Source organism: Halichoerus grypus, chromosome 15 (assembly GCF_964656455.1).
Source record: "Halichoerus grypus chromosome 15, mHalGry1.hap1.1, whole genome shotgun sequence".
Lineage (NCBI taxonomy): Eukaryota > Metazoa > Chordata > Mammalia > Carnivora > Phocidae > Halichoerus > Halichoerus grypus.
The window spans coordinates 42817164-42829212 of NC_135726.1; the positions used below are offsets into that span (position 1 = coordinate 42817164).

At 48.0% G+C, this 12049-nt stretch overlaps 1 protein-coding gene and 1 non-coding gene across 2 annotated transcripts in view; both read left to right on the plus strand.

Moving 5' to 3' along the window:
- WDR88 (WD repeat domain 88) overlaps window positions 1-1044 on the plus strand; it is a 45594-nt gene extending 44550 nt beyond the window's left edge. Inside the window, exon 11 of the mRNA XM_036118372.2 lies at window positions 871-1044. Coding sequence (XP_035974265.2) covers window positions 871-1044 — 174 coding nt within the window. The remainder of the gene's footprint in view (window positions 1-870) is intronic.
- A 1898-nt stretch (window positions 1045-2942) lies between these two features.
- Window positions 2943-3016, plus strand: TRNAT-AGU (transfer RNA threonine (anticodon AGU)). Its single transcript has one exon. It is a non-coding gene; the product is annotated as a tRNA-Thr (tRNA).
- Window positions 3017-12049: the final 9033 nt, after the last annotated feature.

A 12049-nucleotide genomic window follows, 5' to 3' on the forward strand; every position in this document is an offset into this window, starting at 1 on the left:
ATCTCTCTTACAAAACAAAGAAAAGAAAGAGACGTACTTGAAGCTGTTCCCAAGATGAGCTCTCTGTGTTTGTCTTGCTCAAAATCAATAGAATCCTCAGAAGCGAGAGTTTTCCAGAGGGCCTGCCCTGGGTGGGGTGTGGATGCCTCTCCCGCAGGCCTTAGTGCCCTGAGTGGGCAAAGGTGGCAAAGCACAGGGGCTTGGCGTGCCCGGGCAGAGCCATGCCACCTTGCAGGGGGATGGTGCTGTGGCGGGCATCCCTGAGACCCCTGCCCATGGCCTGACGGCCCAGCCCGTGGTGTTGCTCACTCGTGTGTGGGAAGCAGACATGGCGCTGAGCTCTGCCACTGCATCCACTGTTCTCTGTGGGCCTTGTCCAGAAACAGGCTGAGATGGCGGAGGAGGAGGCTCAGCACCTTCTTCAGCTGGTAAAATCACTGCTTTGTTTAGAAATCTCGCCTACTTCTCATGGTTCTGTAAGTTAGGTCCCCAGGATGTCAGGGAGTTAGGATAGCTCCGAGGCCCCACAGTTGTGCTCTGCCAAGGGCAGAGGATGGGGTTAGATGCCCACCTCCTGTCCTCTCCACTGTCAAGTGGCTGGCGACTCCCGCCCGTAGGACTCCCGTAGCAGGACATGGGCTGGTCGTACCTGCATAGCTTCTGCGGGGGAAGAGAGGGAGAAGCCCGTGTGCATTCTCTCTCAGCAGCCTGCAATGTCCCCCCTTGTGGGGGCAGAGAGCACAGAGAGGCGAGGCAGCTCTTACCTTGGCCCAGCCCGAGGGGGGTGGAGCTGGTGTGAGAATTCTACCTGGATGCCTCGGTCCTCTCTGACCAGCACTTGCTTTTCTCTCTTAAAATATCGCATGTCAGTGTGAAGTATGTGACAGGCCTTTCTCCATCTACGAAAGTGACATCTTTTCTGAAACAGTCACCCAATGTGTGTTCTGCCGGATGGATGCCAAAGACTCGTCAACAGAGGCCTCATCATTATCAGGAGGGGAAGACTCACTGTCACAGGACGGCAGCCCGGGCGCAGATGACTGATGGCCATTGGGCTTGCTGACTGACTTGAGCACGTCACCTGTGACGCAGGTTTTTCTCTAGGGCCGGACCCTGGCTGGGAGTGCATGTCAGACTGGGGCAAGGGCACGGCCTCAGCTCCACAGCACCCTTGGGGATCAAACACTGTTTTTAGTTTTCATGCAAAATAAATCTAGATTCCTTTAGAAAACAAGTGGGCATGTGAATTCTAGAAGCGTTTTGGCTACTTCTAAGCTTTCTGTCTTGGTGTTCACTCTGTCTCCTTTTAGGATCACATTCTGGACTCTGCTGTTGCCCTGTGGGGCAGCCAGGCCAGCACCCGCAGCTCCTGAGCCAAGCTTTGTCAAATGAATAGGAAGATGTGTGGGGACCCCTCTGCGGAGGAGGCTGTTGTGTGGCAGGGCCCTGTGGGTGCCTCCCTGGCTAATGCTCCCAGATGGCCATCGACCCAGGGCAGGGGGAGGTCTGGATTGCCATCACAGAATGTTTCATGCTCTCCACCCCAGACTTTTCCATTTCCAGAATGCCCAGGCAGATGTACAGCCCTCTTCCTGCTTCCACAGTGCACCACACACTCCATCAATCAGTTACTTCGGAAGGCACAAAGGTTTCAGTTCACAGACAGCAAGGGCTCCCTTTCCCATCTGGTATGGCTCCCGTGATTTCTGTCAATCATGAGTATTACCCTTGGTTTCTTTTAAAAAACTTAATTCCGGACCTGATTTATTTAGTGTCACTTGACTGGCATCCGAGATCTCTGGAGCACCATAAGCCGGTGGCCATTATTTGGGCAGGTCCTCGGCTCGGTGCTGCCCTCCTCAGTCATAACCCCGGTGACTGGTCCGACTGGAGCTGGCTGTTCGGGATGTCTCCATTTAGTCACATCAATGATGTACGAACATGCCAGAGCTCCGCTCTGCGCCCTCCCAGCAACTGGGCTGTCTTTCAAAGAGAAGTCCTATCGCTAAGCGGTTCCCCCCGCCCCCTGCTGTGGGGCACGGCCGGGCCGCAGGTGCCAACAGTGCCCCACTGATGGGCACATAGGTTGTTTCTCGGGTTTTGCTATTACAGGTAATACCGGAGTGACCCTTCCTGTGCCTACGTACTTGCAGGGACTTACATTTCTGTGGATGAGGCTCTCCCACCGGAGGCCCCGCTGGGTGAACGGGGTGGGCAGTGTTTGGTTTTGTTGTTGCTCGCAGGCCCCTCTAACAAGTGTCGGGACGAGGAGGCTGCGCTGTCCGGGAGAGGAGACCCAGAAGCAGGAGGCGGGAAGCCGGGGTGGGGAGGGCCCCGCTTGCTCCCGCAGCACAAACCTCCCCACGTGCGGCGTCGGGACGCCCTCGAAGCTCCCGATCCCTCATGGCCAGCTCAGGCGCCCGCGGTGCCCCCGGCCTCGCCCCCGGCTCAGGGTCGGCGGGAGAAGCGGCACGGTGGAAGGTCCGGTCTCCGAGCGCGGCCCCGGAGCGCCGCCGCCTCCCGGGCTGAAGTCGCCGGTGCGATGGCTGCGCTGCGTGCTCACCGCGGAGCCACGGCGGGGTGTGCGGCCCGACCGGACACCCGGGGCTCGGCCTCGCCGGGCCGCCTGGGGGGGGTTCCTGCACCAGGTCTGGAGGGCAGAAGGCCTGACTTCGGGCGGGCATCCCCCAAACACCGGGCCACCGCGGCTCCACGCCTGGGGGCAGACACCACAGAGACCGAGAACACCAGCCCGCCGGGGCCTCGCGTACCACTCGCTCCCGGAGCTTCCGGCTTTCGCATCCGACCCCTTGGCTTCAGCCGTGGGTATGAGCCGAACCGGGCACCACGCATGCGCCTACTGCCGATAAACTCGCGCGCATGCGCACGGCCGATGGACTAAGTGATGATGGGGAGCAGAATCTCGCGGTATTCGTGCGGGCGGCGCCGTGGCTTAGTTGGTTAAAGCGCCTGTCTAGTAAACAGGAGATCCTGGGTTCGAATCCCAGCGGTGCCTCAACCGAGCGTCCCGGCTCTCTTTTTACCGGTGCACGCACATTTTTGCTCCGCTGCCCTACCCAGCCCCTCCTCACTTTGGTTGTGTGAAGGTGAGTCTGAGAAGCCAGTTTCGCCCGCCCTCTATCGCGGCGGGGTCCTTCCCCCGGGTCTCGGTGGGCGGTGGCGTCCGCGGCCGGGACGAGCGAGGACTAGCGTTCCCCGCTGCTGCGTGGGGCAGGGCGAGCGGGGCCCCCTCCGCTCATTCCTCCTCCGAGCTCCATCTCCAGCCGTGCGGTCGGTATCACCCATTTCACAGACGCGCCTGGCGAGGTCCAAGTTGAACCCGGCCAGCGTGCCCCTGGGGCTTCGGGAAGGATGAAAACTCGGGGGAGGAGACGGTCACTGGGACGCTTGTGCGAGTCAGAGCCGGTAACCAAGGGGGCCAGGTGGGAAGCACACCCCTGAGGCCCGGGGCTCTGGCTGCTGCACAAATAGAGGGCTGGGGGGCCTGGCCCAGAGCAATTGCACCGGAGTCCCTGGGGGTGCAGCGACGCATTGGAATTTTGAACAGTTACCCAGGAACACTCGGGTCAGACTCCACAAAATTCATGTCAGAAGCAACAGGACAGTCCCAAGGAGCTGTAGAGATGGCAGTTACAGCATCAGGCTGTGTTCCTAAGAGTCAAATTCACCTCCTCCAGAAGCAGCATCTCTCTCTACCTCTCCCATGCGTCTGGGTTTATTGTCTGTTTCTTCTCTTGTTTTGGGGGTCAGTTGCAGTTCCAATGGGCGCATTCTCCCCAATCCAATCAGAGGTGAGTTTAGTGGTAATAGGGCTTGAGTCCTTGTGGGGTGGTTGTTTTTCTTGGCGCATCTTTCCTGCTAGCCTGAGGTATACCGGGTCAGTTTTGAGCACTGGCCTATTATTTGGGGGCCACGGGGAAATGTTGGTTGGGGGTGTAAGTAAGTCTGGCTGTTAGGGAGGGTCAGCGGAAGAAAAGCATTTGTGGCCATCAGACATGCATGCAGCAGATGACTTTGAAGCCATCGGATTGGGTGAGCACCCTTAGGCAGTGAACAAAGGCAGAAAAGAGAAATAGGGCCAACGTTAAGCCTACCTCTCCCATTCTTTAAAAATGCCATGCTATTTCTGTCCCAGGGCCTTTGTACTTTCTGTGTCTTGTGCTTGCAATGCTGTTTCCTGGGCCCTTCCTCATTTTCTGGCCTCCATTAAGGGTATCACCTCCTTGGGAAGCCTCCCCTCACCATTCTCTGTACAGGAGGAGTCCTTGCCTGCCCCAGGCCAGCCACCAGTACATTATACTGATTATTTCCTTTAATAGCCTTTTCATAGTCTAAACTAGTCTTAGTGTCTATTGCCTGTCTCCTCAAATAAAATTAAGCCCTGAGGCCTAGGGAGCCACATATGCCTATATTTACCTCTGTGCCCCCAGCACCTAATGGTGCTTGAAACATGGTAGGCATTTGTGGACACGTGACTTTTAAAAATTGATCATATTATCTTGATTGGATTATGTAATCTGAGGTTTTTGGACAGCTAGTCCATCTTTTCAAATAATATAAGGCAGCACTTCTCAAAATGTCCGTAAGAGTCCCTAAGACCCTTTCAGGTGGTCAAATCGATTTTCATAATGACACTCAGATGTGATGTTGCTTTTTCACTATGTTGACATTTGCACTGATGTGCAGAAGCAATGGTGAGTAAAATTGCTGGCGCTTTAGCAGGAATCAAGGTGGTGGCGCTAAAGGGCCCTGCTTGTCACTGTTCATTCTTCACCACCACTTTTGCAGGAAAAAGAAAAAGCCAGTTTCACTTAAGAATGTCTTTTATGAAGCAGTAAACATTATTAATTTTATTAAATCTAGATACTCGAGCACACAACTTTTTAATCCTTTGTGTGAGGAAATGGGAAGTAGGCAGAAAGCACGTCTACGGGAGTACTGAGGTACCGTGGCTGTTTCGAGAAACAGTACTTGAGACTGAATTGTTAGGAGACATGGCCACATTTTTCATAAAACACCATTTTTGCTTGAGGGAATAACCGGCTCTTTAACAGACATTTTCTGGAAAATGAATAAAATGAGCCCGTCACTCAACAAAAACAACTGACTGTGTTTGTTGCCAAATGATAAAATACGAATTTCCGGGCAAGAACTGTAATTTTGGAGAAAGTATCTACCGCCGTGAGCTTGACCACTTTCCAATATTTGAAAACTTTCTGATGAGATTGGTGGTTATATTAATGACTATATTTTTTCCATATTGTATAACAAAATACATCAGCATTTGGAAAATATGCATGATTTGGTGAACCAGTATTTTCCAAATGACTAATGTATGATCCATCAAGAGCAAAGTATATTTTAATGTCACAGAGTACGAAATGTTCGTCGGTATGGTTTCAGATTCCACACCACCATTTATTCAGTTTTGGTGTATTATGAAAGAAGAATATCCACTATTTTTGGCAAAGTCCACTGAAGTCTCCTTTTCCAACTACATGTCTGAGAACAGATTTCCTTGTTCTACTTCAATCAAAATAATATATCCCGAGACTGACCATCTATGAAACTCAACATAAATGAGATTTGCAAAGCTGTAAAACAATGTCAGCTTCTCACTAAATTTTGTTTTATTTAGGTTAACATGGAATAGGTTTATTTATTATTGTTGTTTTAAGATCAATTACATAAATGAAATATTTGTATATTTTTCTCAGTTTTCATTTCTAATATCTCAAATATTTATAGATATATTCCAAATAAACAAAAGCTTATTTGGGATTCTCAATAATTTTTAAAAAATCATGAACTCCTTGACCTTCACAAGGGCAACATACATTAAGGCATGTGTGAGGTGGGGGTGCAGGTCCTAGCAAGAATAGAAGCAAGAGGGGCGCCTGGGTGGCTCAGTTGGTTAAGCAACTGCCTTCGGCTCAGGTCGTGATCCTGGAGTCCTGGGATCGAGTGCCGCATCGGGCTCCCTGCTCGGCGGGGGGTCTGCTTCTCCCTCTGACCCTCTTCCCTCTCGGGCTCTCTGTCTCTCATTCTCTCTCTCTCAAATAAATAAAATCTTTAAAAAAAAAAGAAAAGAAGCAAAGGAAAAAAAAAAACAGCTTTTTCTTTCATGGGGTCCCTGTGGTTTCCCTGTTTCAATTTGGTGGAGGGACACGTACCCCTGATTTCTCTCTTTCAGTGAATCCCAAAGCTCCATTCAATGTATCATAGTGAAAGAATTTTGTTTGACTCAGGATAATATGTAGTACAGAAATATAGTTATATAAACCCATTTCATCAGACAAATGTTTCTAGACCACATAAAATCTCATTATTGAGCTACGAATTGATTCTAGATCAGCAGCATTTCAAAATGAGATTGCAAGTAAACAAATGGAGAGGTGGGCCATTATGCTTATTATAGTCTTTATTCCTTGCATTCCAAAATGAACAAATGTGTAGTCAGCGAGTAGTAACCTATTAGCTACATAAACATGTACAATGTCTCCCAATAATTTTGAGATAATGCTGGATTTTATATTTGCAACCAACCGCAACAACATGGCATATATACTTTATTGTTGCATCTATTAATCTTCGGCAGCTTGCAGAACTGAAGCCCTGTGGGAAGGGCTTAAAGCCAGGCTCTTCTTGGCAGGGGTGGGGGGAGACAGGTGACCTGCAGCCAATGCTTGGTCTCAGGCTCTGCGCTTGGTGTCTGCGGATGCGTGCTCCTCAGGATTCCTCCAGCTGAAGAAAAAGAGACCTGCACTGGCTCCTGACACTGGGAAGTCCAAGGGCTCCAGCTTCCGGTTGGGGTGGCTCCACGGTCTCCAGCAATTTTTTCAGGACCTATGAGCTCATTCTCCAGCCCTTGGCTCTGCTTCCGTTGCCTCCACGTCAGGGGGCAGTAGGCTGCTGGTGGCTCCAGACTGACATCCCACTGTTCTGGCGGCTCAGGGTGAAGAGTTTCCCACGGCTCCGAAATCGTGTGCTGAGTCTTGAGAGCAGAGTTGGGCCTCACGTCTTCCTTGACTGTGTTCTCTGAGACCAGGGGAAGGAATATTAAATGTGCAGTGATTGGCTCAGGCCACACAGGCAGGTCCCTGAGACGTGGTTGGGGGCAGCTGGCCAGCTCCACCTATCCCCTGGGCTGAGCCCCCAGGGGTGGTGAGGGCCCAGAGATAACTAGAGATGCCATTACCGAAGGAGGGAGGGTGGATGGAGCTCACAGTGTCCTCTCATGGTCCTGGGGACACATCAGCATCTGCTCCCCAATGACTTCAGAGAGCTTCTGAAGGGACCCTTGAAAATCCCTTCTACTGCTGAGGGAAGAAACTAGAGGAAGAAAGATACATGCAATGTGATCGTATTCATTATGCTTAAAAAACCCACAAATGGTATATTTTCTATGGGTACACATATACGTATGTAAAAAAAAAACCTATGTTAAATTCATTTTAGTGGTTACTTCTGGAAAGGTAGGGACGAGACTGGGATGGGGTGTCAAGAGGGCTTTGTCTTTCTATATACAGGACAGATTTTTGAATTTAATTAAAAATAGTTTACATATAATAAAATTCACCTTTTTTTGGTTGAGTTTTGACAAATGCATAAAGTCATGTAACCACCGCCACAATCATGATAAAGAACAGTTTCCTCAGTCCCCAAAATCCCTTGTAGTTAACCCCTTAGGAGTTAATCCCTTCACAAATCCTGGCCTCTGGAAACCATTGATCTACTGTCCATCACAGTTTTGTCTGTCAGAGAGTGTCATAGAAATGGACTCATACAGTATGTACCCTTTTGAGTCTGGTTTTTTCATCCATATTGAGATTCATCCATGGTGTATGTGTGGATAGTTCGTTCCTTGTTTTCTGCTGGATAATATTGCATTTTGGAGTGTACCACAGTTTATCTTGTTGAAGGAGATTTGGTTTATTTCCAGTGTGGGGGCATTATGAATAAAACGCTATAAATATTCAAATACAGACATATGTGTACTTAAGTTTTCATTTCTTCAGGGTAAATACCTACAAGTGGGATGGCTGAATCATAGGGTAAGTGTATGTTTACCTTTGTGAGAAACTGCACACTGTTTTCCATAATGCCACATCGGCAATTTTGAGTATTCAAGTTGCCCTGCAATTTCACCAGCATTTTGGTGTTTTTATTTTAGTCATTCTAATAAGTGTGTACTGGTTTCTATTTGTGTTTTTATTTTTTTAAAGATTTATTTGTTTATTTATTTGACGGGGGCGAAGGAGAGCGCACAAGCAGGGGGAACAGCAGAGGGAGAGGGAGAGGCAGACACCCGCCAAGCAGGGAGCCTGATGTGGGACTTGATCCCAGGACCCCAGGATCATGACCTGAGCTGAAGGCAGACACTTAACCGACTGAGCCACCCAGGCACCCCACTCTATTTGTGTTTTTAAAGAGACTTTTGATTTTGACTTACAGAAGAGTTGCAAAAATAGTACAGAGAGTTCCTGTGTCCTCTTTACTCAGCGCCACTGATATTAACATATTACATAATCATGGTATGTTTATAAAAATGACAGTAACATTGGTGCAGTACTAGTAACTAAATTACAGACTTTTATTCGCTAATGTCCGCTTTTGGTTCTGGCATCCAATCCAGGATCCCACATTGCATGTAACCTTCGTGTCTTCTTAGTCTCCGCCGATAGGTGATTGCTCCCCAGTCTTCATGACTTGTCTTTCATGATTTTGACACTTTTCAAGAGTGCTGGTCAGGTATTTTGTGGAATGTCCCTCAATTTAGATTTGTCTGATGTTTTCTCCTAATTAGGCTGATATTGTGGATTTGGGGGAGCATGTCATACAGGTTGGTTGGTTGATCCGTTTTTTAGCACTTTATTATTTTCTGGCTTTGCCAGCTTATCTGTGTATTCTCTGTTCCAGCCCTAGAATCAACCTCTCCTCCCCAAATCCCTGGTTCCTTATATGAGAGAACAGCATTTAGAAACCAAGACCTGGGTGCTGGGTGTGCTTGTTGCTACCGCGGCGTCACTGTTTAGAGGCTCTCTCAGCGGACAGAGCTAGGGAATTCTTTTTTTTTTTTTTTAAGATTTTATTTATTTATTTGAGAGAGAGCATGAGCGAGGGTGGGGGTGGGACAGGGCAGAGGGAGAGGGAGAAGCAGACTCCCCACTGAGCAGGGAGCCCGACACGGGGCTCGATCCCAGGACCCCGGGATCATGACCTGAGCAGAAGGCAGATGCTTAATCGACTGAGCCACCCAGGCGCCCCGAGCTAGGGAATTCTATGTATGTATTCTAAACACGCAAATACACATATCTCTATTTCTGCTGTGTACATACTTTAACAAATGAGTTCATACTGATATTTCTGACTCCAATCCAACACCATGGTGTTCATTCTGGCATCCCCCCCTTGCGTTTTTTTTTTTTTTTTTTGGTAACTTCTTTCTCAGTCAATGAAAAACCTCTTATTATCTCCAATATCATCTCCAAATATCTACTTATTTGTTCAACTCTACTGTACATGTAAAATAGCTTTGGAATTCATAGCCTGTATCTGTTTGAGAAACAAATTTACCAACTACAGCACAAGTTTACGTGTAGTTCTTTTTTTCTTTCTTCTTAGAGAATCTAGTCAAAACACCGTTTTAGGGGCACCTGGGCGGCTCAGTCGGTTAAGCGGCTGCCTTGGGCTCGGGTCATGATCCCAGGGTCCTGGGATCGATTCCCGTATTGGGCTTTTTCTTTAGTGGGGAGCCTGCTTCTCCCTCTCCCTCTGCCTGCTGCTCCCCCTGCTTGTGTTCTCTCTCTCTCTGTCAAATAAATAAAATCTTAAAAAAAAACAAAACCAAAAAAACCCACCGTCTTAGCTCCCCCCTTTCTCACCAGGTTCAGTGTGCTTAAACCATCTGTTTGTAAACAGGGTCATTTGTCACTGTGTGCATTCCGTCTTGGAGTCCCCTGACATTCTGGGTGATTTCTAAAAATTTGCACACTGTCAAATTTACTCCTTGTGGTATACAGATCAATGGATTTTTGACAAATTACATGGACTGATTTTCCAGTGTTGAACCTGCCTTGCAATCCTGAGATAAACTCCATTTCATTGTGATATAGTATCCTTTTAATATATTGCTGGACTAAATTTGCTACTCTTTTGCTGAGGTATCTTGCATCTGTGTATGGCCTATTTCTTTTCTTGTAAAAAGTCTTTCTCTGGTTTTGGTCTCAGGATAAATCTGGTCTCCTATAGTGAGTTGGGAAGTGTCCCTCCTATTTTATGTTCCTGAAAAGGTTGTGTAGGATTGATATGATTTCTTCTTTACTTGTTTAGTAGAATTCACCAACAAAACCATCTGGGTATGAAGCTTTCTTTGTTGGAAAGTTTTCATTAAAAATTCAATTTCTTTAATAGATACAGCACTATTTGCTTTATCCATTTCTTCAGTGAGCTCTGGTAGCTTCTTATAAAGTTAAACATACATTTACCATACAGTCTGGCAGTCCCACTCCTAGGTATTTACCCAAGTGAACTGAAAACTTGGGTTCACACCAAAAACTTTCAATTCAGAAGTTCATGGCAAGTTGTAGGACACACTGCGGGAATATTTAGGAATGGCTCGTGCTTGATGCCAATTCCCAGGACTTCAAGACCAGACAATGCTAGCCTTTGACCACTGCTGGACACCCGATCCAGGATGGCCTACATAGGAGAGCAGCTAGCCAGGCTGGGCCAATCAGAGCGCTTCCATAGAATTTGGAACTTGAGTGGCTGCTTGTTTGTTTGTTTTTTTAAAGATTTTATTTATTTGACACAGAGAGACACAGCGAGAGAGGGAACACAAGCAGAGGGGAGTGGGAGAGGGAGAAGCAGGCTTCCCACTGAGCAGGGGAGCCCAATGCGGGGCTCGATCCCAGGACCCTGGGACCATGACCTGAGCCGAAGGCAGACGCTTAACGACTGAGCCACCCAGGCGCCCTGAGTGGCTGGTTGTAATGTGCAGACCGGGGTGCTGTGGGTGATGGTGATGGTGGCCCTGGGGCGCCATGTTTCCTGCCGTGTGGTTTCAGGAAATAGAAGATGCTGAGGGAAGAGAACAGCTCAGGCACAGGGAGAGGGGCTGGGATGAGAGCCCCGAAGCACACAGTTTGCTGCCAGGTTTCTCATACATTCCCGTGTTAAGCTTTGGGACACACCCCAGGCCAGAGTCCCTGAGGAAAAGTTGAGTTGGGTTTCTGTAACTTGCAGCTGAAAGTATTCTAATGCTCAAATGTCTGTCCTCAGACACGTTCTGTTTTCTTCTAGAGAGGAGTTTTTCCATATCACCTGCCACTTTCCTTCCTCTTTAGTCTAAGTGCTGGGCCACTGTGGCCAAGCCACACCACGTTGCTCCTCACTTTCATCTTTCATAAAGTGAAGAAAAACCTTTCTGACTTACTGCATGCAGGGATCTTGCATGGAGAGGGTGCTCAAAGGACATCCAGGACAAGGATGTTGTAAGGAAGGACAGCAAGACTTGCCTTGAGATGATCTGAATTTGGGGCTGAGATGTATCAAAGAGTGACAATGACAATGGGGATAAGGACTTGGGATTTTTGCCTAGCTAGGAGCAAAAAATGAACTTGTTGCCTTGAAGACATGACAACTCCCTTGAGAGCAGTTATTATTACTGTTGTTGTCATTGTCGTTATTGTTGCGGTTAGATTTGACAGAACACTGAGTTCACGGTGGTTCTGGGTGTGTCCGTGTTCTCCCTGCCTCCTACACTTGACTACTTCAAACATGGCTACCTGTGGCCACACTTTAGATGGAATCCAACGAGCCTTTGGCTCTTGCTGACAAAATTAGGAAAACTGGGCTTGTTTTCTCCTCCTTATAAAAGTTAAAAAAAAAAACAAAAACAAAGGAAAATGTAAAGAATATTACCTCTTAGTTTTCTAAGTGACATAGAATGTTATCTAAATAAATATTTGAATGCACTTTTGGAATGAGGGTTTCTGATGCTCATTCTCTTAAAAAAAAAAAAAAA